This window comes from Anabas testudineus, chromosome 7 (genome assembly GCF_900324465.2).
Source record: "Anabas testudineus chromosome 7, fAnaTes1.2, whole genome shotgun sequence".
NCBI classification, from domain to species: Eukaryota; Metazoa; Chordata; class Actinopteri; order Anabantiformes; family Anabantidae; genus Anabas; species Anabas testudineus.
Window position 1 is genome coordinate 2,808,139 of NC_046616.1, and position 25,575 is coordinate 2,833,713.

The following is a 25,575-nucleotide window of genomic DNA, read 5'->3' on the forward strand; positions in this document are numbered from 1 at the left end:
ATGGAGAGAAGGAAGGTAGATGTTCTGTGTGTGCAGGAGACAAGGTGGAAGGGCAGCAAGGCACGTAGCATCGGAGGAGGATACAAACTGTTCTACCATGGTGTTGATAGGAAGAGAAACGGGGTAGGAGTGATCCTGAATGGGGAGTTTGTGAACAATGTTCTAGAGGTGAAAAGAGTCTCAGACAGAGTGATGAGCCTAAAGCTAGAAATTGAAGGGGTGATGATGAATGTAGTCAGTGGGTATGCTCCACAGGTTGGCTGTGAGTTAGAAGAGAAGGAGAGATTCTGGAGTGAGTTTGATGAGGTCATAGAGAGTATCCCCAGAGGAGAGAGAGTTGTTGTTGGAGCAGACTTCAATGGGCATGTTGGTGAGGACAACAGAGGTGATGAGGAGGTGATGGGCAGGTTTGGTGTGAAGGAAAGGAATCTGGAAGGACAGATGGTGGTGGACTTTGCTAAGAGGATGGAAATGGCTGTAGTCAACACTTACTACCAGAAGCGAGAGGAACATAGAGTGACATACAGAAGTGGAGGTAGGAGTACACAGGTGGACTACATCCTATGTAGACGAGGTCATTTGAGAGAGGTTAGTGACTGCAAAGTGGTGGTAGGAGAGAGTGTAGCCAGACAGCACCGCATGGTGGTGTGCAAGATGACTCTGGAGGTCAGGAAGAAGAAAAGAGGGAAGTCAGAGAAGAAGACCAAGTGGTGGAAGTTAAAGAATGAAGAAACTTGTGAGGAATTCAGACAGAAGTTGAGACAGGTTCTTGGTGGTCAGGATGAGCTTCCAGATGACTGGGAAACTACAGCAGAGGTTATCAGGGAAACGGGTAGGAAGGTGCTAGGTGTGTCATCTGGAAAGAGGAAAGAAGGTAAAGACACTTGGTGGTGGAATGAGGAAGTACAGGAATGCGTCCAGAGGAAGAGGTTAGCTAGAAGGAAGTGGGATGTAGAAAGGACTGAGGAAAGTAGACAGGAGTACAAGGAAGCGCAGCGTAGAGTGAAGAGGGAGGTGGCAAAGGCCAAACAGAAAGCTTACGATGAGCTGTATGACAGGTTAGACACAAAGGAAGGAGGAGTGCTTAGGAGAGGCAGCAGTGGAGTTTCTAACCAGTTTGTTCAATAGGATTCTAGAGAGTGAGAAGATGCCTAAGGATTGGAGGAGATGCGTTCTGGTTCCGATCGTTAAGAACAAGAGTGACACGCAGAACTGCAGCAACTACAGAGGAATAAAGTTGATGAGCCACACAATGAAGCTGTGGGAAAGAGTAGTGGAAGCCAGGCTTAGGAAGAAGGTGGAGATTTGTGAGCAGCAGTATGGTTTCATGCCCCGTAAGAGCACCACTGATGCCATTTTTGCTTTGAGAATGTTGATGGAAAAGTACAGAGATGGTCAGAAGGAGCTGCATTGTGTCTTTGTAGATTTAGAGAAGGCGTATGACAGGGTGCCGAGGGAGGAGCTGTGGTACTGTATGAGGTCGTCGGGAGTGGCAGAGAAGTACGTCAGACTAGTTCAGGACATGTATGAGAGAAGTATGACGGTGGTGAGATGTGCTGTAGGTCAGACAGAGGAGTTCAAGGTGCAGGCAGGTTGGAGCGGGTGGAGGAAAGTGTCAGCAAGACTCAAGGTAAAGGTGTACAAGACAGTGGTGAGACCAGCTCTGCTCTATGGGTTAGAGACGGTAGCAGTGAGACAGAGACAAGAGGCTGAGATGGAGGTAGCAGAGATGAAGATGTTGAGGTTCTCCTTAGGAGTGACCAGGTTAGACAGAATAAGGAACGAGTACATCAGAGGGACGGCTCACGTTGCCTGTGTTAGCGACAAAGTCAGAGAGGCCAGACTGAGGTGGTTTGGACATGTGCAGAGGAGGGATAGTGAATATATTGGTAGAAGGATGTTGGAGATGGAGCTGCCAGGCAGGAGGACAAGAGGACGACCAAGGAGGAGATATATGGATGTCTTAACAGAGGACATGAGGTTGGCTAGTGTTAGGGTAGAAGATGTTCATGATAGAGTGAGGTGGAAAAGGATGATTCGCTGTGGAGACCCCTGATGGGAAAAGGTGAAAGAGAAGAAAAAAATCTTTTGTACAGTAAAGACGTCACAGAGGTATGTGAGACAGTTAGAATGAAGAATACACTGGTGTCTTACCTGCTGCTGTTCAGTCCTGATTCAAAGGGATCTGTATCTCTGGATTTGTTTCCTTTGTAATAAAATATAAAAAAGAATCATGTAATAGTTCAGATAAACTCAAACTGTTTCCATCTCCTACAGTTTGAATGTTACAGTTTCAAACTGAGAGTAACAAACATACCCCTTTGAGAATGACTTGATCTTCTTCTCGGTTTATAAAAAAACTGAGAAGAAAATTTCAAACAAACTTCTCAGGACCATTATTTTCTCTCACACAAGCAACAGAGGAAAAACTCAGAGAGTCTAACATGCAGGTCTTTTTATAGATTGAAGATTAAAGGAAGGTTTTTTCCTGTTTGTAAATGAAGACAACAATGGTAGTTGTGACGTAAAGTTGATTCTCGTCTCGAGGTGAATTTGATGCCGGAGCATTCTCTCTGACTTCGTAAGATAAAAGTCTGGTTCAATATCTCACAAGAGCAAAGATAAGTTTCACAAAAGTCTTGAAGTTATACAGTTAATGAGAGAAACAAATGTAAAAAGCTAAATCTGCTGAATATCATCATCTGTTAGAACATGACACCATGTTCATTGTCTAAATGCAAATCTTAACCTTAATGTTTTTTAAAACATTCCATCTTGTTTTTGAAGCTAAATACAACTGCAGCCAATATGACAATTAATAAAACAGACAGAGAAACACTTATCCAGATTATTGTCTTATTTAAACTGTGTTCTTCACATTCAGCATCTGTTGAAGTTGTTCCTGGTTTTAACAGCTGAAGGTTTTTTGTTTCACATCTGAAATGACAGAGAGATGTTTTGTCCATTTGTAGGATCTGTGTGAATTTACTGCTGCTGTAAGAAACCAGGTTTGTCCACGACTGATGTGAAGCTTCACTTACTGTGTGTGTGGTCGACAAGATGGAAATGTTCCATCTGAAAATGATCCATCACTGCAGTCAGAGCACACAGAGTCTGTGGAGGCTGTTCCTGGACACACACAGGTTACACAGTCAGTACGTTACAACAGAGATGTTAGAAGTTGAACTGAAATATATAAATAAATACATATTTCTGTGATTGTGTGATGACCTACCACTGTTTTATAGTTAATTTATGTTTTTAAAGAATGATGCATGACAATGGCAACAATTTACATCTTTGACAAGGTTTTAATAAATTAAATCTGACCAATATACTCACTATCCCTCCTCTGAACATGTCCAAACCATCTCAGTCTGGCCTCTCTGACTTTGTTGCTAACACAGGCAACGTGAGCCGTCCCTCTGATGTACTCGTTCCTTATTCTGTCTAACCTGGTCACTCCTAAGGAGAACCTCAACATCTTCATCTCTGCTACCTCCATCTCAGCCTCTTGTCTCTTTCTCACTGCTACCGTCTCTAACCCATAGAGCACAGCTGGTCTCACCACTGTCTTGTACAAAACATTGTTTACTACAACCACTTATTATTAAAGTATGAATCACTCTGCCCTATTGGAGACTTGGTTATATCATATGTTGCAGCTACTTGTGTTACAGTAAACATGAGGTACATGTGTGGATGTTTTATGTATGGATGGATTTACATTTAGAGTGTTTCATTAGTAGTGGGCAAATGAAGCCTCATGAAGCACTTTGAGGCTTTCATCACAATTGTGTCGAAAAAGGTTCAAAGCTTCAAGGCCTCAGTGACGGTGACATCTGGTGGAAAACTGAAGCCATAACAACCTCTGAAAGGCACGACTGGAGCACTGGCACTGTTTAAATCCCATGACAGCAATAAAAGTTCAGAAAAGTCTGTGTGGTGTTTTGTTCATTCATACAAAATAATGATTATATAGTCATTACAATTAAATATGCAGATGCTCTCTCCCATTCTCTAAAACACATTCCAGAATAACCCAAAGAATCAATGCAAATTATAATATGGGTTAAATGTTAGTTAAGGGTTTATTAGGGTTCATTATCCCTAACAGGATTAGAGATTCTTCCTACTTTGCAAATGATCAGTGTTTGAATTCAGAAACAATGTCTGACAGTGTTTTTAAGGAAAACCTTTAAAGATAATAGTTTGTCAGTTGAGGACTTGTATGGTTGATTTGAAATGATTATTTACAGAAGCAGACACGTTAGTTGTCTTCACAGGTTTTATTGAATACCACCAGTGTCAGGTGGTATGAGATCAAAATGATCCCAAACTTTAGAACGTCACAGAATCCTTATACATTTAAGTCCATTTAAGGATCAGACTCGGTATCAGTGAGTGGAGAGTTTTAGGTTTTTTTAAACTTTGATGTTACATGAATAACTGAAACCAACCTCTTTTGCTGATGTACTGTCCTGGTTTACAGCTTCTGTGTTTCTCTGCTGATTCACATCCGTCCTGTGAAGACTCCACACAGTAAAATCCTTCCAGTGGTTCACAAACTGTATCTGATGTTGTTGCACATGAACTCTTCATCTTCAGACCAGAAACTGTGAAGACATGTGGAGATAGAACAGCTATTCTTTTTACTGTGTAGATGAACTACAAATACTAAATAGTTTCACAAAACAATGAGAGACGGAGGGTACGACGGACTAAGGAAAGATCGGTTCTGTTATTAAAGTGTCAGATCAATAACAGTGATAAAAACATCTTTAAATGCAGTTTGAAAATTAAGCAAACCACAGTAGAAAAAGTCTCAGCAGATATTAGCAGCTGATCTGATGACTGTAAAACACTTTATCTTAATGATGATGTCCTGATGTCCTGTTCCTTCTCCAGTCTACAAACTGCCTGGTGTGATGTTGTTTTTTTGTGTAGTAGTAATGAGTCTGTGTATCGTCACCGTGACATCAACAGTTTCTCAGTTCTTACACTGTGAAACTAGCTTTAAAGTAATGTCTTTAAATCTGGGCAGAGACTCGTTACCACTAATAATTAGGAACAAGGAACATAAATCTACCTGCATCACAGTGTGAACATGGAAAACACTGTTTAAGTCCAGTAGGTTTATTCATGTATGTTCCCTCCAAACAGGACAGACAGGAAGTGCTCCTGAACTCTGTACAGTCGGTTTTAACTCGACTTCCTGTTAAAAAGAAGAATTTGATAAAGTATCATTAACACAAACATAAAGTTTGTAACTTTTACAGTGAAATGTCCCTTTACCAAATATTTGGATCTTACCAGGAAGACACATAGGACAGCACTGATTTCCTGTCTGATACTCTGCTTGATGACATGTGGTTGTTTGTCCACTGACAACGTTTATCACCAGAATCTGTGAGAAGAAGAACAGAGTTTAGTTTAAATGAAATAAACTGATCTGAGTGACTCCAGCAGAGATAAACTGATAAACTGAAAGACAAGACTAACAGAGACACAGTGAAATGGAAAAGAAAGAGCTGTGAAATAAAGTTCACGAGTGACCAGAGGTCACTCGGTACATTTATACTGAAGACCTCCCAACTATGAAAGAACAGGCTCTGGAAGTTCAGTCCTGGAAACTTCCTTCTTGTCAGGTTGAAACGTTTCACTGTTCATCAAGTAGCTTCTTCAGTCTGAAGTTAGTTGGTTGGAGACACAAATCTACCCCCAGCTCATCAGGTGAAACAATGAAAGGGGAGGATGTGAAGGATGTCAGAGTCACAGCTCTAAAGTTCGCTCTAAGGTTTAAGGTCTAAGACTATTACATCCTTCATAACCTCTCCTTCCATTGTTTCACCTAACGTCCCACTTCACCTGGAGCATAAATGTGCGTCGCTAACCAACTGTCCTTCAGCCTCCTGGTTTGGTTTTCTAACAATTCCCAGAGGTGTTGAGTTCTTGGCTGATTTTCCTTCACCAATCCAACTCATCTCAAACCCTCTCAACCAGATTCAGATCTAGTGATGTGGAGTCAGGCCTCTGCTCTAAGACAAATAGCTTTTACATTGAGAACCTATGTGTTCCTTCATAGTTTAGATGTCTTCAGTATTATTCAGTATATGTCCTATTTTAGAACCCAGTACTATTTTTGTTCTTAAGCTCAAAGGATTTAAATCCACATATGCAAATTTCATCCAAATATAAACTCCACCGAGCTTTTCACAATTAAAGAAATCTAGAAAATCCAACCTGTCTTTAACTTGTACTATACGTTACTACATGGTCAAAAATCTGTTATGGTCCAAACTTGACAACTGTAAAATCAGTTTTGGTTCCTGGAATTAGTGACAGAATCCAAGAATCATCGGTGAGAACAGAAAACTAAAACAGCAGAAGCAATGGGGTAAATGAGTAAAAATACTTCTAGTTATTTAGAGCAATAAATATTTTTACCAACAAAGATGCAGCTGTCAAAGGTTTTCTTCTGAAAGTCATTATAAAGAGCAGGTCAACAGTTTTAACGAACTGAAGACTCATCTCACCAAATCAGAACAACATCTGGAAAAAGAGGAAAATCATATAAGACGGCACCAACCAGTAAAAATAACCAGGTTAACTAGTAGATTTCTGCTGGAAAACTCTCATTTAAAGACAGTTTTAAACTTTATTAAATAAAACAAATGGTACAAACTTAAGTTCTTCGTCTTAACACATGAAGGTTTTTTTTTCCACATCTGAAATGACAGAGAGAAGTTTTGTCCATTTGTAGGATCTTTGTGAATTTACTGCTGCTGTAAGAAAAGTATTTTTCCCAGAAGTATTTCTTAGTAACTGATCAGAATAGTTATGATCCGGATCGTGTAACGCTTTTATGTCGATTACCCAATGGATGTAGAAGAGCTTTAGTCAGGGAGGGGACCAAGAACCTGAAAGTCACTCTGAAAGAGCTCCAGCATTTCTCTGTGTAGTGAGGAGAACGTTCAGAAGAACAAACATCTCAGCACCGGGCCGGAAAAATGGAAAATCAAACATGCTGCACATCAAACGAAATCTACCAAATAAACACTTTTAACTTTTATTGTAATGAATCAATTCCACTTTGTGTAACTCAGCTGTATCATTTAAAGACTGTTTTTGTTTCTTTTATAAGTGACAGAGAATAAAAGAACCTCATGGAATAGTTTAAGGAAACTTAATCCAGGATCATTTTGAAGAATATTTCTATCCACACACAAAAGAGTTGTATTTTCCATTTCAGTTCAGTTTGTGTGTCCCATGAGTCTAAGAGCTGCTGGTAGGTTCTGTTAAGGGGAGGAGAGAGCCTGAGCTTGAGTGGGAGGTTGAGGTTGAACCAACTAGAGATAGTTGGACTCCTCTAAGCATAGGTTGGGCTCTAGAACCTGAACTCCTTTAGATGTTGGACCCTCTTCTACTCTGGAGTTGACCGTGGTCTTGTTCACAGCTCCCCAGCTCAGCTAACGTGTTGTACTCAGCTTTTTTGGGGTCTCTGGAAGGATTACTGAAGGCTGCTCGGACTGGGAACTCCAGCATTATACTGAGGGATTTCAATGCTCACATGGGCAACAACAGTGACACTTAGTGGGAGGAACAGTCTCCCTGATCTGAACCTGAGTAGAATTTTGCTATTTGAAGATGGATGGAAAGTTCAAAGTTCAAAGTCAGTTTCTAGTTTTACAAGTGAAAGAGAATAAAGTAAAAATGAAAACATGAGGAGCAGAAACCGTGATATATGATAAATGACTGAACATGTACATGTTTGTGTTTATTTAGATCATTAAACATTTTACCAACAAAGAAGCAGCTGTCAAATATCTTCTGAAAGTCATTTTAAAGAGCAGGTCGACAGTTTGAGAAGAGCTGAGATGTAACATCCAGATCAGAAGAACAACACCTGGAATCAGATGAATATAATATAAAACTGCACCAACCAGTAGAAACCTGATTACTGAGGGAAGAGATGAACAATAAGCTGGTTACATGGTGGATTTCTGCTGAATCCTCTTTGTTAGCATCACTTATACTCTGTGCTTATTAACCCTGGTGGATCTGGACCTGCTCAAAGTTCAAATGATTAGAACTTCATCTGCACTGTAAAACCCGATAAGTTAATAGAACTGAAAAAATTAGTTGAAACTGATTACATAAGAAATTTTGACTTAACATAACTGTTTTTTATAAGTCCAAAAAACATATGTTATCAAGTGAGTTCTACAAATTAGTTTTAATTGATACTAACTTGACTTTGTAAGTTCTAAATACTGCTTTTTATGATTGTTTTTAACTTATTATTTTAAGTTCAGAATACAGAACTAATTTAAGTATAGTTAACTCTTATATATCAATTACAAGTAACAAAAAATAATTAATTGCTCAGTAATAGATTTTTCAAGTAAAGCGTACATGGTAAAGTTGTATGCACTCTACTCTAACTTAAAGCTTTGCTTAACTAAAACTCAAAAATTAAAACACAATACTTAAAATTTCTTTTGAAACTGATTACATAAGTTTTTTTTAAGTAGTTTTAACTCAATTTGTTAAACCCATACACTTTAACAGTAGATTACACAACAGAATAATAGGCCGTTTCAGAACAAGTTACTTCTTTATTAAGTAACCATTACTCAAGTCAAACATGCATGACAAAATAGCATCATAAAACAGTTCAAGAAATACTTGTAAACACTTCTAACACATATACAGTGAGGGAAAAAATTATTTGAACCCCAGCTGATTTTGTAAGTTTGCCCACTAACAAAGAAATGATCAGGCTATAATTTCAATGGTAGGTTTATTTGAACAGTGAGACACAACAATGACAAAAAAAATCCAGAAAAATGCGTTTCAAAAAGAGTTATAAATTAATTTGCATTTCCATGAAGGAAATAAGTATTTGATCCCCTATCCGTCAGCAAGATCTCTAGCTCCCAGGTGGATCTTATACAGGTAACGAGCTGACATTGGCAGCCCTCTCAGCTCGTTACCTGTATAAAAGAGACCTGTCCACAGAAGCAATCAATCAATCCAGATTCCAAACTCTTCACCATGGCCAAGACCAAAGAGCTTTCCAAGGATGTCAGGGACAAGATTGTGGACCTACACAAGGCTGGAATGGGCTACAAGACCATCGCCAAGCAGCTGGGTGAGAAGGTGACAACAGTTGGTGCAATTATTCGCAAATGGAAGAAACATAAATTAACTGCCAATCTCCCTTGGTCTGGAGCTCCATGCAAGATCTCACCTCGTGGAGTTTCAATGATAATGAGAACGGTGAGGAATCAGCCAAGAACCACTCGGGAGGAACTTGTCAATGATCTCAAGGCAGCTGGGACCATAGTCACCAAAAAAACAGTTGGTAACACACTACGCCGTGAAGGACTGAAATCCTGCTGTGCCCGCAAGGTCCCCCTGCTCAAGAAAGCCCATCTACAGGCCCGTTTGAAGTTTGCCACTGAACATCTGACTGATTCAGAGGAAGACTGGGTGAAAGTGTTGTGGTCAGATAAGACCAAAATCGAGCTCTTTGGCATCAACTCAACTTGCTGTGTTTGGAGGAGGAGGAAGGCTGCCTATGACTCCAAAAACACCATCCCCACTGTCAAATATGGAGGTGGAAACATTATGCTTTGGGGGTGTTTTTCTGCCAAGGGGACAGGACAATTGCACCGCATCAAAGGGAGATTGGATGGGGCCATGTACCGTCAAATGTTGGGTGAGAACCTCCTTCCCTCAGTCAGGGCATTGAAAAGGGTCGTGGTTGGGTACTCCAGCATGACAATGATCCAAAACACACGGCTAAGGAAACAAATCACTGGCTCAAGAAGAAGCATATTAAGGTCATGGAGTGGCCTAGTCAGTCTCCAGACCTTAATCCCATAGAAAATCTGTGGAGGGAGCTGAAGGTTCGAGTTGCCAAACATTGGAGAGGATCTGCAAAGAGGAGTGGGCCAAAATCCCCCCTGAGATGTGTGCAAACCTTGTGGCCAACTACAAGAAACGGCTGACCTCTGTGATTGCCAACAAAGGTTTTGCCACCAAGTACTAAAGCACGTTTTTCAAAGGGATCAAATACTTCTTTCCTTCGTGGAAATGCAAATTAATTTATAACTCTTTTTGAAACGCATTTTTCTGGATTTTTTTTGTCATTGTTGTGTCTCACTGTTCAAATAAACCTACCATTGAAATTATAGACTGATCATTTCTTTGTTAGTGGGCAAACTTACAAAATCAGCTGGGGTTCAAATAATTTTTTCCCTCACTGTATATGTGTTACATATTAACCCACAGTGATCAATGTAATTACATACTATGGCTAAACTTCTTCACATTTACCTAATTTAAAAATGATCAAATCACAAAAAATACTTCAATTGCTAACTATATTACAAAAGTGACTGTAGTGCATGTGTACAATCTTCAAGATAATAAAGTCACATCAGATTACTCCACTGATAAAAAGGTCCTTTTTAAGACTCAGCTCCCTGGGCCTTAACTTCCCATCATCTAGGCCCATCAACACATTCTGGATAAAGTTAAATGTGTTGGCCAACTTATTTGGGTAGCTCAGATGCAGGGCATAAATGAGTGCCAAAAGCATTACAAAAGCATCAGCCAGTGTGGTGCAATCAACAACTACATTACCCTCAAGCACAACTGAAATCCTATCTGGAGAGAACAATGTTGCTGGAGGTGGAGTTGATTAAGAGGAGTCCAACTGGTCACCTGTGTCTGGTTGTTCAACCTGTGACAACTGAAGAGAAAATAAGGTTACCTTACTTGGGGTACATCGCCTATGGTATCTCCAAAGGTCCTAGACAGTATCAATCAAATTAAGCCATACAATAATGGTGTAAGGGTCAACCCATTCAGATGTGGAGAGTGCTGTCTTACTTAACAGGTCGACACAAAATGTATATAGTTGTTAAAATGTGTTTATCTAAGATAAGATAAGATAAGATAAGATATTCTTTATTGATCCCACATTGGGGAAATTCAATTGCTACAGCAGGTCAGTGCAAAAAGAACAACAGCAATGTGCAAAAAGAATGAGAGGGTGTGCAAAAATACAAAAGTAATAAACATTTTACGAGAATCTACAACTATATACACTATTACGACTTAACATATATAATATGTTATACGTAATAAAAAATAAATAAAATAAAGTAAAAACAATACAGTCAGATGGGCTATGGACCGGTTTTGTACATGTATATTTAAACTGTGGCATTGTACAGTCTAACAGCTGTGGGAATGAATGACCTGCGGAACCGCTCCTTCCTACATGGAGGGTGTAACAGTCTGCAACTGAAGGAGCTGCTCAGTGCCTCCACTGTCCGATGTAGTGGGTGAGTGGTGTTGTCCATGATGGATGTTAGCTTGGCCAACATCCTCCTTTCACCCACTTCCTCCACAGAGTCCAGTGGACAGCCCAGGACAGAACTGGCCCTCCTGACCAGCTTGTTGAGCCTCTTTCTGTCCCGGTCTGTGCTGCCTGCTCCCCAGCAGACCACGGCGTAGTGGATCGCAGAGGCTACCACAGAGTCATAAAAAGTCCTTAAGAGAGGCCTGCACACTCCAAAGGACCTCAGTCTCCTCAGAAGGTGGAGGCGACTTTGGCCCTTCTTGTACAGGGCATCGGTGTTGTGAGTCCAGTCCAATTTCTTGTTGAGGTGAACACCCAGGTACTTAAAACTGTCTACTACCTCAATGTCCAAACCCTGGATGCTCACCGGTGTGTGTTGTGGTGTTCTCCTCCTGAAGTCAATCACCATCTCCTTTGTCTTACTGGTGTTCAAGCACAAGTGGTTGCGCTCACACCAGTCCACAAAGTCCACAATGACTGACCTGTACTCCAGCTCGTTCCCCCCCGACACACAGCCAACAATGGCCGAGTCGTCAGAGAACTTCTGGAGGTGACAACTGCTGGTGTCGTACGTGAAGTCCGATGTGTAAAGGGTGAAAAGGAACGGTGAGAGCACCGTCCCTTGAGGAGCCCCAGTGCTGGAAACCACCACCTCTGACACACAGTTGTGTAGCCTCACATACTGTGGCCTGTTGGTGAGGTAGTCGGTTGTCCATACAGCCAGTCGTCCGTCCACTCCTGCCCCTTCCAGCTGGAGGCGCTGGAGAAGTCAAAGAACATGACCCTCACAGCGGTTCCAGCATTCTCCAGGTGAGTCAGCGCCCGGTGCAGCAGGTAGATGACAGCGTCATCCACCCCGATGTTCGGCCTGTAGGCAAACTGCAGCGGGTCCATCGCGGTGCTGACCACTGAGCGAAGGTGGCTGAGGATGAGCCTCTCCATGGTCTTCATCAGGTGGGAGGTCAAGGCTACTGGTCTGTAGTGATTTGGCTCCTTAGCGTGCGCCATCTTAGGAACCGGAACCACACAGGAGGTCTTCCACAGGATCGGGACCGTCTCCAGACTCAGGCTCAGGTTGAAGATGTAAGTGACCACCTCACAGAGCTGGTCAGCACAGTCCCTGAGCAGTCCGGGTCCGATGCCGTCTGGACCTGCAGCTTTCCTGGTCTTAAGTCGCCTCAGTTCTCTCCTCACCTGATTAGAAGTGAGGCAAAGGGGGGTGGAGGTGGGGGGCAGAGATGGGATGGTTGTGGATGGGGGTGGTGTGAAATGGTGAGAGTGCGTGGGGGTGGGTGTAGCTGCTGTACTGGAGATGTGTGAAGTGGGAGGGGGAGGGCTGGAGTCAAACCTGTTGAAGAACAGGTTTAACTCATTGGCCAAGCCCTGATCTTCATCAGATGCCACCGTGCCTGCTCTCTGTCCGTGGCCAGTGATGGTCTTTAGGCCTCTCCACACATCTCGAGCGTTGTTGTTCTCCAGCCGCTCCTCCAGCTTCCTCCTGTAGCTGTTCTTGGCCTGTCTGATTTTGTATTTGAGTTCATGCTGAACTCTCTTCTGCTCCTCTCTGTCCCCTGAAATAAAAGCCCTCCTCTTCTCCTTCAGTAGGGCTCTCAACTCAGGGGTCACCCAGGGCTTGCTGTTGGAGAAACACTGCACCCTCCGAGTTGGTACAGTGTTCTCTACACAGAAGTTGATGTAGTCAGTGATGCAGTGGGTCAGGCTGTCGATGTCTTCTCCATGAGAGCTGCAGAGTGTCTCCCAGTCCGTGGTCTGGAAACAGTCTCTCAATCTCTCACTGGCCTCATCAGTTAACACTCTCACTGACTTCTTCTGGGGTGGTTCTCTTCTCACCCTGGATTTGTATTCAGGAAGCAGATGCACCAGGTTGTGATCAGAGCGGCCGAGTGGGGGGAGGGGGTTGGAGTCGTATGCGTCCTTAACGTTCGCATACAGTAAGTCCAGCGTCTTGTTCTCCCTGGTGTGGCACTTAACATACTGAGTGAAAGTGGGGAGAATGGAGGAGAGCGAGGCGTGGTTGAAGTCCCCGCTGATGAGAAGCAGCGCCTGCGGGTGCCGGGTCTGCATGCACGTCACCGCTCCGTGGAGTCGCTCGCAGGCTGCCGCTGCGTCGGCCGATGGAGGGATGTACACGTTAAACACTATAAGATGAGAAAACTCCCTCGGGATGTAAAACGGCCGAATGCCCTCAGCGAGAACCTCGATGTCACGGGTGCAAAGCTGTTCCTTAACAGAGACGTGCGCCGGGTTGCACCATCTCTCGTTAATAAACACAGCCAGTCCTCCTCTGGAATAATTCACAACATTTTCATATTAAAGATTTAGTGACCCAACACACAAATTGTTGCTCATCTCCCACATCCTCTCATACTGTATAAACATCTAATTAATGCCTCCATATTGATCACATTAAATAAGTAAAAATTAGGTAAAAGTACTTGCATGAAGGAAAAGCATGACTTCCAATCACTTCTATTCATTTGGGTAAACAAGTCTTCAGAAACTCCCATAACATTATACTCTTTTAGTTAAACAGTCCATGAACCAGGTTGGTGGATTAGTCCAATTAATGAGGAAAAAAAAAACTCTCTTGTTGATAATTAAATGCAACTGTTAATCTGAATGTGATGAAAATCTGAAGGTTTAATGATGTGCCCTAATCACACCAGGCCTATTGCACGTTATTCTTTAGCATAATGACATTTGTTTATATAAATGAACTGTTGCCTAAACTATAAACAATGTGCTAACTTACATCTCACATCTTAAGAAATGTTGAGTCGTCCTGATGCAGATATGCAGGAAGAGCTTGAAGGACAGCAGCACGTCTCACATTAACATCAATTTGATCCTTGAGTGTGAGAACAGAACTTGTTTAAGCATGGATGGTAAAGGTCACAGCAAAAAAAAAAAAAAACGTATAATAATATGTGTCTTTCATTTCTTTGTGTGGTAAACCTAAGATTCCCAATGTTAGTATGTTCAGGTACCAATTTGTTTAAATAACTTACCTGAAGGTCATAAATCCGGAACAGCTGATGCAGAACTTCAGCTACTTTTCCTGAACGAATGAAGAATGTATGGTCTGTGTTGAAAAACCACACATAGCAGAATATTAGAATATATATATTTGAACATTTGTTATAAGTTGTTTAATGTAAAACTGAAAGATAAAATGCCAAAATATATCTAATGGTGGCTGAAGACATAAAAACCATCTTTATACTAGCACAATTCATATGCCAGGTGTTAAGTGAAACTGACCAAGATACTATTGACACAAATAATTACATTTACCTTGACAAATAGATGAACTAAGAACAACATTTTCACCTGTGACTCCAGTTTAAGGGCAGGCCAGCGTTCCAGTATGTCATTAACAGGCAGGTCATCACAGACGACCTCTTTCCGCAGCAGGGCAAAGGTGGTCTGCGTTAGCTTAGTGATCATAGGAAGATTTTTCTCCATCTTCTGAACTTCTCCAACAATTTGCAGTCTCAGTTGTTCAAGGCTCACAGCATCTTCACTTCTTGGGAAGTTAGGAAGGAAATACACTAATGTTAGTATGGGGAGCTTGTTTGCCTGGATTGTTTCTACTCCTCTTGCCTGAAAAGTAAATATAATCTTTTATCAATGGTGGTAACACAAAGTTTGCACCTCCAAGTAATTTTATCGGTGTCAGTGTTCTGTACTGAAAATGCACACAGCTTACCTGATTGAAAACTCCACCAAACAGGTGCTTCACTTTTAGCCTAAAGAGAGAGAATATAGAAAATTTAACGAAATTGAAATGTTAAAACTCTTCTGACACTACAGTAGAAACAGTTGACCATTTACGACAAATACACAACACTTCACATAATAAAATATTTAAAAAATCAAATCACCAAATATGAAATGACTTATACAGAACAGACAGAAAAAGCTGATTTAACAACAACGTTACTTGTTTCATTTAATGACGCTCAGGTTATTCACTGTACTGATTCAAACCTATAATTTATAAAGACTTAGCTAAGCACATGTTACAACTCCTGTCTCAACATGGTCGTTTCACAGAGCCTCTATGTCACCGTTAGCTACTTAGCTCAACACACCAGACATGTATTAAAGTTAAACCTGAGTAAAAAAGTGACATTTTGACCTCAAGCGGTAACAAAAACAATAAGCAGCTGATTTGGCGCCATGAACGTTAGTTACTTGTTAAAACTACAATATAAAGCTCGCAGTTAGCAATATAAAGCTAACTGCGAGCTTTATATTGCCAAATATTAAGCTAGCAGTTAGCTCGACACAGCCTCCCAATAAACTATTTATTCTACACAATATAGAAGCATTAGCTAAAACACCGTTCACCTCTCATATACACACCAAAATACTGAGACTACAAAAGCTGATGAATCAAGTGAGACGACGACACCATGTTTCTTAACTCACCAGAGAAGTGGTTCAGAGTCAGAGTCGGTCCAACTGCGACAGACGCGGTCAGTGGTGTGATGGTTCGGTCCGACAGGAGATGATGCTGCCTGTCTGACCCGGTCTGACCCTGTCTGACCCGGTCCGACAGGAGCTGGTGCTGCCTGTCTGACCCTGTCTGACCCTGTCTGACCCGGTCCATCAGGAGCTGGTGCTGCCTGTCTGACCCTGTCTGACCCTGTCTGAGCCTGTCTGACCCGGTCTGACCCGGTCCACCACCTCAGTTCACTTTCTCCACAATGCGAGCGAACAACATGGCGGACTTTCGCGCGCGCTTCGAGTTTGAACCGCGTGACGTCAGACAGAACTGGTCAAAACATTTGAGTTCAATGACAAAATTTACTCAAAAAATTTAATCAGTATAAACTTAAAAATAAAAAACAGTTCAAATGACTCAAAATATTAAAGGTAAATCAACTTTTTAAAAATTTAGAGTTAATAAAACTCAGTTCATTTGACAAGCTTTTACTGTTCGGTCTTACAGTGTGTCTGGTTTCTTATCTCCAGTGTTTCCATCAGTTTCAGAGAATCACTGAGCTGCAGCCGAACATTAAGGGAATGAAACACTGGGAACTGTAGGTCTGAATTAGAATCTGGACAAATAGATCATAGAACTGATTCTGTAATCTGTAATCTAACAAAGGTAAACAAAGAGTCCAACAACATCAACAGCTGATGATCAGCTGATGATCAGCTGATCCACCCTAATCAGAAACAGACGTCACTGCAGTAGAGGACATCTTATGTCTCCTAAAAACCCTGTTTCCTCGGTTCATCCCTACATGTATCTTAGCTTTAGATGCATTTACATGAACTGGGATCCGCCTCATGTCGTTTTCAGTTTAATCCCAGTCAGAGTGAACAGAACCAAACTGGACTGATCAGTATGAAGCTCAGTCACTGACGCAGATTTCTGCAGTCTCCTCCCTGAACAGCAGCTTTTAGACACTTACCGTGTTCAGGATGAGACAGGAAGCTCGTTTTAGATGATCTGAAGTGAAACAGTTGGAAAAACAGGAGGACCGAGGAAAGAGTCCAGCTGCGCATGCGCAAGACGTCAGTAACGTCCTGTGAGATCAGACACGAATTAATTTATTTTTACTTTATTTAGATTATTAGGAACAGTACAATAAATAAACGATATGTCGTTAACAATTGTTATAAAGACAGATTAAATGATGTACAATCCAAGTAACTATGAAGTAAAACTATTTGTTCTTAATTCAGTTTTATTCCCTGACTCCTCGTCACACCTTGTTTCATGTTCAGAATATTTTCCAGTGTTTTATTTTATTTCTGTCGGAGCTGGACTCGGTCTCAGCCGTGTCCCTGGACATGGAGCGGATCTCGGTGTGGGACACATTAAGCTTCCGTCGGTACAATAAATGAAAAACGGTGTTGATCGGTTTCTTTTAGCTCCTGATGAACCTGGATGGACTGAAGTCCTGATTCTACTGTGTGAGCAGGTCAGGACCTGTCTGAAAGGTCTCCTACTCACAAGTCCTGTACTGGGTCACAGTCCCTCAGGTCTCCCCCCAGAGCTCCAGGGTGTAGATCCTCACTGCTCCACTTCAATCCACTCACACACTCTGCAGAAATATTTCAAAGTAAACTGAGAGAAGACGTTTCTAGAAACCGACCTGTTGTTGATCAACTCCTGAACCAATCAGATCTTAGATCAGGTGAGAGTCAGATGACTGTACTGTTGTCATGGTTACAGCATCCAGATTTATTTTAAATGCTAAATGTGAACTTGTCATGACTTGATAGATAGAGGGACATGAAGGTGACATGAAAATATTATAACACTGTCATTGAATATGTTACTGAATCTGGTTTTATTTATGTTTATATTATACAAGATGTAAACTGGTCCCTGGTCCAAAAATAACAGAACATTTAAAAGAAAAATATTAAATTTTATTGTATATAAATAATACATTTCATAATAACCTCAAATAATAAATAAAAGATTTTTCTCTTGTTGCTTTTAAGATTCACGTTTCAATTCAAAATTAAAAAAACGTTATTAATACTAGCGGGAAATTGTTTTGCCTCATTACAGTTGTTCTCAACACAGACAGAAAGAAATGGAACCACAACCAGGAAAGATCCACAACAACATATAAACACACCACAATAACATCAATACAGAAAAACCCAATATATGTAGACAATATGTAAAATAGATGAATGAAAATGGATCAATATTTATAGCCTATTGTGGATTGACACGTTGATGGTCACAGGTAGAAAGGATCTCCTGTGGTTCTCTGTGGAACATTTAATGTTAATAAGTCTTTGGCTGAACATCCTCCTCTGTCCAGTCAACACACTGTGCAGTGGGTGGGAGGGATTGTCCAGGACTGAGAGGAGTTTAGACAGCATCCTCCTCCAGGTACAACATATAGAGGGTCCAGCTCCACCCCCAGAACAGAGCCAGTCCTCCTGATTGGTTTGGGGTTGATAATCAAACTGGAGGGGGTCAAGTGAGGGTTTGACCAGAGGTCAGAGGGACTCCAGGATCAGTCTCTCAAAAGCCTTCATAATGTATAATGTCAGAGCCACTGGTCTGTAGTCATTGAGGACTCTGGGACGTGGCGTCTTATTCACAGGTAGAATTGATGACAGAACTGCTGAGATGTTTCTACACCTTGACTGAAGCCCCCCGTGGTAAACTACATTAATTGGTCATGATTTGGGAAGGAACACATCAATCTGTGCTGACAAACAAGAAACCATGAGGTCCAACGGACTGTCTGCACAGCTCAGATACAGTATTATCTGCTCAGATACAGTATTATCAGCTCAGATACAGTATTATCAACTCAGATACAGTATTATCAGCTCAGATAAGGAGAAGGCTACGAAAAGATTCTGCTGCCCTGAAGGTTCAAAGAGCACAGTGACCTCCATAACTCTCAAATGGATGATGTTTGGCTCAGAGGACAAAACCCTGAGAGGTGAGAACCTGATTCCACTGAGCTCCAGAGATCCTGTAGATCACTGCAGCTCTTCACTGACACTGGTTTTATGTCGTACATCATTTTTGATTTAAACTGTAGTAAAGACAACATTTTATAAACTGCACAGTATAAATAAATAAATACTACTATATAAAGTCTACTGTCCCATCATGCTGCAGTAGATCCACTGTGTTCTGTTTCAACTGTTGGTTCTCGTCCATGAAGTCTGTTTTCAGTCTGATGTTCTGATCCAACTGGGACCAGTAGAGAGAATCAACAGTCTGAATGTCCAGTCACTGCAGTGAACTCAGTTGTTCAATGAATCTTTAATCCAAGTTGTCTGAGGAGAAAAATCTATTTACTAGAAGAAAAAAACTTTTTGTACAGTAAAGACGTCACAGAGGTATGAGAGACAGTTTGAATGAAGAATACTCTGCTGTCTTACCTGCTGCTGTTCAAACCACCATGGTCTCTGTCGCCGGATTTGCTTCCTGTTTGATAAAATATTAAAAAATAATACTGTAATTAATCAGATAAACTCAAACTGTTTCTGTCTCCTACAGTTTGAATGTTACAGTTTCAAACTGAGAGTAACAAACATACCCCTTTGAGAATGACTTGATCTTCTTCTCGGTTTATAAAAAACTGCGGAAAATTTCAAACAAACTTCTCAGGACCATTATTTTCTCTCGCACAAGCAACAGAGGAAAAACTCAGAGAGTCTAACATGCAGGTCTTTTTATAGATTGAAGATTAAAGGAAGGTTTTTTCCTGTTTGTAAATGAAGACATAACAATGGTAGTTGTGACGCACAGTTGATTCTCGTCTCGAGGTGAATTTGATGCCGTAGCATTCTCTCTGACTTCGTAAGATAAAAGTCTGGTTCAATATCTCACAAGAGCAAAGATAAGTTTCACAAGAGTCTTGAAGTTATACAGTTAATGAGAGAAACAAATGTAAAAGGTTAAATCTGCTGAATATCATCATCTATCAGAACATGACACCATGTTCATTGTCTAAATGCAAATCTTAACCTTAATGTTTTTTAAAACATTCCATCTTGTTTTTGAAGCTAAATACAACTGCAGCCAATATGACAATTAATAAAACAGACAGAGAAACACTTATCCAGATTATTGTCTTATTCAAACTGTGTTCTCCACATTCAGCATCCGTTGAAGTTGTTCCTGGTTTTAACAGCTGAAGGTTTTTTGTTCCACATCTGAAATGACAGAGAGATGTTTTGTCCATTTGTAGGATCTGTGTGACTTTACTGCTGCTGTAAGAAACCAGGTTTGTCCACGACTGATGTGAAGCTTCACTTACTGTGTGTGTGGTCGACAAGATGGAAATGTTCCATCTGAAAATGATCCATCACTGCAGTCAGAGCACACAGAGTCTGTGGAGGCTGTTCCTGGACACACACAGGTTACACAGTCAGTACGTTACAACAGAGATGTTAGAAGTTGAACTGAAATATATAAATAAATACATATTTCTGTGATGACCTACCACTGTTTTATAGTTAATTTACATTTATATGTTTTAAGAATCAAATTATGTTGTAACATGTGATCGTTTAGAGTGTTTCATAGACTGTATATGTGAGTGCATCATGAGTATTTCAATCTAACGAGGAACATTTGGTTTACAGATAAAGTAGAAACTGCAGAGACGTGTAAGTCATCATATCTTACAAACCTACGTTTTGTCTCCAGTTTCTCTTCCTGTCCTGATTCGTGCTCTCTGTCCGTCCTCACTCTCTCTGATTTACCTGATCAGCTTCACCTGTGTTCACCCTCTGTGTTCTGGATTTCACGGTGTCGTTGGAATCCTCTCAGCCCGTTTATCAGCAGACATCATCATCGTCAGCTGTAAGTTTGAGAGTAGCTGATTTTTCTTACCCGGTTACACTCTGGACCCACTACAGTCCCAGACTCTCTGGTTCCTGAGCTTCTTAAAATGAACCGTGTTTTAACAAGATGTTATGTTGTTGTGGTAAACTCGGTTTTAGTGAGTGGATCCAAATTAAACGACTTTACAAGAGGGTTTAAGGTCAACTTTGATGTTACATAAATCAAAGGAAACCAACCTCTTTTACTGATGCACTGTCCTGGTTTACATGTTGTGTGTTTCTCTGCTGATTCACATCCGTTATCTGAAGGGTCCACACAGTAAAATCCTTCCAGTGGTTCACAAACTGTATCTGATGTTGTTGTACATGAACTCTTCATCTTCAGACCAGAACCTGGAGGATACATGTGGTTAATATTTACACTTTTCTACGTAGTTGGTACTAAAAGAGCTTTTACACTGCGTCTCATTAAACCTGTCACACACCGATGGCAGAGCTGCCAATACACTGATTGGTAGGTGACTGCTCTACGTCAGCTTTTATTAAATGTCTTTAATGAACCAGGTACTGTGATTATGGAGCCACGGCGAATAAAAAAAAACGTATGAAGGTGGGGGGGCAACTATGACTAATGACAAATGACTAGTGACTCATACAATTCTAATATCGAGTGGAGAATAAACATCACTGCAAGTACTATAGAAAAAGATCCAAGGGTACCTCTGTACAGACCTTTATTAATAATAGTTGTATTCCTCTAGTATTGATTAGTGAGTTAGAGTTTCAAGAGATTTCAATGTTAGACTTTCTTTGTTAAAGTTATTTCTATAACTGCATCACAATAATACTTATCACTGTAGTGAACATTAAACATTAAATTAAATCTACCTTCATCACATGTTCTGCAGATAAAGCATGTTCTACGTCCAGTAGGTTTATTCATGTAGGTTCCCTCCAAACAGGACAGACAGGAAGTGCTCCAGAACTCTGTACAATCGGTTTCAACTCGACTTCCTGTTGAAAAGAAAAACACAGATTTGATAAAGTATCAACACCAACATGACAAAGATGTAACTCTGGATCTTACCAGGAAGACACTTTGGACAACACTGATTTCCCGTCTGATACTCTGTCCAGTGACATGTGGTTGTTTGTCCACTGACAACCTTCATCACCAGAAGCTGTGAAAAGAAAGAACAGAGTTTAGTTTAAATGAAACCTGGTTTAAATTCTGAGTCTGTCAAGAACTGATCTGAGTGACTCCAGCAGAGAAAAATCAACTTAAAGAAAAGATGAACAGAAACACGATGAGGTGGAAAAGAAGGAAGAAGGTGGAGGTGGAGAAGATGGAAACAGGAGAGAAGAGACCTGAGGAGACAAAGAGGAAAAGAACCTCATGGAATAGTTTAAGGAAACTTGATCCAGGATCAGTTTAAAGATTTATTTCTATCCACGTATCAGAGTCGTAATTTCCATCAGTTCAGTTTGTGTGTCTAGGAGCCCCTGGTAGGTTCTGTCAAGGGGGAGAGAGCCTGAGCTTGTGTGGGAACTTGAGGTTGAACCAACTAGAGATAGTCGGACTCCTCTAAGCATAGGTTGGGCTCTAGAACCTAAACTCCTTAAGAAGTTGGACCCTCTTCCACTCTGGAGTTGACCGTGGTCTTGTTCACAGCTCCCCAGCTCAGCTAACATGTTGAAATTCTCTCTTGTGGACGAGGGAGTCGTTTCCTGCTCCTTTGGGTAGGGGATGGGTCTCTGACTGTTGTTTGTGCCTACGGCCGAACAACAGTGCAGAGTACTCAGCTTTCTTGGGGTCTCTGGAAGGATTACTGAAAGGTGCTCGGACTGGGAACTCCAGCATTCTGCTGAGGGATTTCAATGATCACATGGGCAACAACAGTGACACTTAGTGGGAGGAACAGTCTCCCTGATCTGAACATGAGTAGAGTTTTGCTATTTGAAAATGGATGGAAAGTTCAAAGTTCAAAGTCAGTTTCTAGTTTTACAAGTGACAGAGAATAAAGAAAAATGAAAACATGAGGAGCAGAAGCCGTGATATATGATAAATGACTCAACATGTACATGTTTGCATTTATTTAGAGCATTAAACATTTTACCAACAAGAAGCAGCTGTCAAATATCTTCTGAAAGTCATTATAAAGAGCAGGTTGACAGTTTTAACGAACTGAAGACTCATCTCACCAAATCATAACAACATCTGGAAAAAGAGGAAAATCATATCAGACGGCACCAACCAGTAAAAATAACCAGGTTAACTAGTAGATTTCTGCTGGAAAACTCTTATTTAAAGACAGTTTTAAAGTTTATTAAATAAAACTAAACAAATGGTACAAGCAGTTAAGTTAACTTAACACATGTAGGTTTTTTGTTTCACATCTGAAATGACAGAGAGAAGTTTTGTCCATTTGTAGGATCTGTGTGAATTTACTGCTGCTGTAAGAAAAGTATTTTTCCCAGAAGTATTTCTTAGTAATTTAATGAATTGTTTCACTTTGACCTTTTAGCAGCCTGGTGAAAGTTCATGTTATTAACTAACGGATCAGAATAGTTATGATCCGGATCGTGTAACGCCTTTATGTCGATTACCCAGTGGATGGAGAAGAGCTTTAGTCAGGGAGGGGACCAAGAACCTGAAAGTCACTCTGAAAGAGCTCCAGCATTTCTCTGTGTAGTGAGGAGAACGTTCAGAAGAACAAACATCTCAGCACCAGAACCATCGATCTCACTGAACTTAAGACTGTAGCTTGATACATATATTGTGTATTTATCGCTGAGTTCTCTAATGCTAAGTATCATTTGTTATTTATATGATTGATTTACTAGTTTAGCAGACTTGTATTTGCTTTAGCTAAGAAAATTTAATAGAAATAATTGTTGATGTAAGAGCTTAATAAGTATAACGTGAACAGTGAATTCAGTCACTTAATGTTTTGGGAAAACGTCTTGATAACAAGTTGTAATTCTTCTACTTATCATTGATTTTGTATTTTGTATTTCTTTCAGAAACCACACACACGTGAATATGATTGTAATGAGGAATAAAACTTTCCTAAAGGAACTCCAAGTTTTTGAGTGATCGATAAGTGAAAGAGAATAAAGTAAAAATGAAAACATGAGGAGCAGAAGCCGTGATATATGATAAATGACTGAACATACCTGCTTCAGGTTATTTAGAGCATTAAACATTTTACCAAAAAAGAAGCAGCTGTCAAATGTCTTCTGAAAGTCATTTTAAAGAGCAGGTCGACAGTTTGAGAAGAGCTGAGATGTAACATCCAGATCAGAAGAACAACACCTGGAATCAGATGAATATAATATAAAACTGCACCAACCAGTAGAAACCTGATTACTGAGGGAAGAGATGAACAATAAGCTGGTTACATGGTGGATTTCTGCTGAATCCTCTTTGTTAGCATCACTTATACTCTGTGCTTATTAACCCTGGTGGATCTGGACCTGCTCAAAGTTCAAATGATTAGAACTTCATCTGTCTGGTTTCTTATCTCCAGTGTTTCCATCAGTTTCAGAGAATCACTGAGCTGCAGCCGAACATTAAGGGAATGAAACACTGGGAACTGTAGATCTGAATTAGAATATGAACAAATACATCATAGAACTGATTCTGTAATCTGTAATCTAACAAAGGTAAACACAGAGTCCAACAACATCAACATCAACAATGATCAGCTGATGATCAGCTGATCCACCCTAATCAGAAACAGACGTCACTGCAGTAGAGGACATCTTATGTCTCTTAAAAACCCTGTTTCCTCGGTTCATCCCTACATGTATCTTAGCTTTAGATGCATTAACATGAACTGGGATCCGCCTCATGTCGTTTTCAGTTTAATCCCAGTCAGAGTGAACAGAACCAAACTGGACTGATCAGTATGAAGCTCAGTCACTGACGCAGATTTCTGCAGTCTCCTCCCTGAACAGCAGCTTTTAGACACTTACCGTGTTCAGGATGAGACAGGAAGCTCGTTTAGATGAACTGAAGTGAAACAGTTGGGATGTCCCGTTTGATCCGGACGCTTCAGAGCTTGTTTTACCTTCTTGAAGCAGACTGGTTCCGAACAATGTTCCGGGGCGTGTGATGAGCTGATCACGTGATTGAAGACGTCCGAAGCGCTGAATGCAGAGTTCGGTCGAACCAGGGTTCAGATGTACAGTAAAGATTTAGACCTCCATCACCATGTAGACTCATGCTCTGCTGCTGACAATAGGTTAATAATTACTTTCTAGGAACCCCACATTACCAGAACAGAGGACCCACTGAGGTGAAGAACTTTTTGTCCACACCAGCTTCTTCTGTGTCCTGTGATTTTCTCTAAGGATGTCGAAGTCAGTCAAAGACCAAACAGGCTGAAACCAGCTCAGCTGATAGAATCCTGTTATGAAGAAGATCTGTGAAATGTTTCCCATGTAGTCGTTTCAGCTTGGCCCTGTCTCACAAGCACAATGTAACACAAACACTTCTCACATAAATGATCACTAATTGTTTTGTTTTATGCTTTTTATTATCTACATATTGAAGTAGAACAAAGAGGCAGCTTGAAGCAGATGATTTACTTGCAGTGAACCACCAGGTGTCCCTGTTCTGTGTGGTTTCAAAGCCTCGAACTTTGGTTCATTTTCCGGTTCGATCAGATGAAACTCTGATGAAGCTTCATGTTCTTCTAGTGATGTGTCCTGAGCAGAAGATGAAGCTCTGAGAGCCGATGATTTGTTGTGAATCAGAGTCGCTAATCAGCTGTGAGGATATTGGATCATACCATCATGTGGTTTCCACTCCTGGTGGAGGTGATGGAGGGGAGACTGTGTATTATGGCAACATCTGTTCCTTCCGAGAGACTCTTCTC

At 40.8% G+C, this 25,575-nt stretch overlaps 2 protein-coding genes across 3 annotated transcripts; both read right to left on the bottom strand.

Annotated features, from left to right (window-relative positions):
• Positions 1-1,995: 1,995 nt before the first annotated feature.
• LOC113167939 (tumor necrosis factor receptor superfamily member 14-like) lies at positions 1,996-16,858 on the bottom strand. Of its 2 annotated transcripts, none has more exons than XM_033326075.1 (10): positions 16,825-16,858; positions 7,993-8,067; positions 7,803-7,906; positions 6,448-6,552; positions 5,314-5,407; positions 5,090-5,215; positions 4,461-4,616; positions 3,042-3,129; positions 2,155-2,937; positions 1,996-2,052 (listed from the first exon to the last, which is right to left on the bottom strand). In XM_033326075.1, the coding sequence occupies exons 4-9, from the start codon at positions 6,529-6,531 to the stop codon at positions 2,751-2,753; spliced, it is 735 nt and encodes a 244-aa protein (XP_033181966.1). In that variant the 5' UTR covers positions 6,532-6,552; positions 7,803-7,906; positions 7,993-8,067; positions 16,825-16,858; the 3' UTR covers positions 1,996-2,052; positions 2,155-2,750. The 2 variants fall into 2 exon arrangements, with proteins under 2 accessions (XP_033181966.1, XP_033181967.1); XM_033326076.1 differs by lacking the exon at positions 1,996-2,052 and having other exon boundaries at positions 2,155-2,206; positions 2,318-2,937.
• A 946-nt stretch (positions 16,859-17,804) lies between these two features.
• Positions 17,805-25,138, bottom strand: LOC113167099 (tumor necrosis factor receptor superfamily member 14-like). The gene is made up of 9 exons (XM_026367488.1): positions 24,973-25,138; positions 24,671-24,867; positions 21,780-21,873; positions 21,581-21,706; positions 20,930-21,085; positions 20,164-20,251; positions 19,441-20,059; positions 19,283-19,328; positions 17,805-19,177 (listed from the first exon to the last, which is right to left on the bottom strand). Exons 1-7 carry the CDS (start codon positions 25,136-25,138, stop codon positions 19,873-19,875), a joined length of 1,014 nt encoding a protein of 337 aa, XP_026223273.1. The 3' UTR covers positions 17,805-19,177; positions 19,283-19,328; positions 19,441-19,872.
• Positions 25,139-25,575: the final 437 nt, after the last annotated feature.

Bases quoted from the DNA above. Each gene is read 5' to 3' on its own strand.
- LOC113167939 (XM_033326075.1), bottom strand. From the start codon at position 6,531: ATGAGTCTTCAGTTCGTTAAAACTGTTGACCTGCTCTTTATAATGACT. The intron at 5,216-5,313 runs GTAAGATCCAAA...TCTTTTTAACAG, and splicing joins CTGTCCTATGTGTCTTCCTG to GAAGTCGAGTTAAAACCGAC. The intron at 3,130-4,460 runs GTTGGTTTCAGT...GTGTGTGTCCAG, and splicing joins ACAGTACATCAGCAAAAGAG to GAACAGCCTCCACAGACTCT.
- LOC113167099 (XM_026367488.1), bottom strand. From the start codon at position 25,138: ATGGGAAACATTTCACAGATCTTCTTCATAACAGGATTCTATCAGCTG. The intron at 21,874-24,670 runs GTAAGTGTCTAA...TTCTTTTCACAG, and splicing joins CCTGTCTCATCCTGAACACG to CTTCTGGTGATGAAGGTTGT. The intron at 20,252-20,929 runs GTTGGTTTCCTT...GTGTGTGTCCAG, and splicing joins ACAGTGCATCAGTAAAAGAG to GAACAGCCTCCACAGACTCT.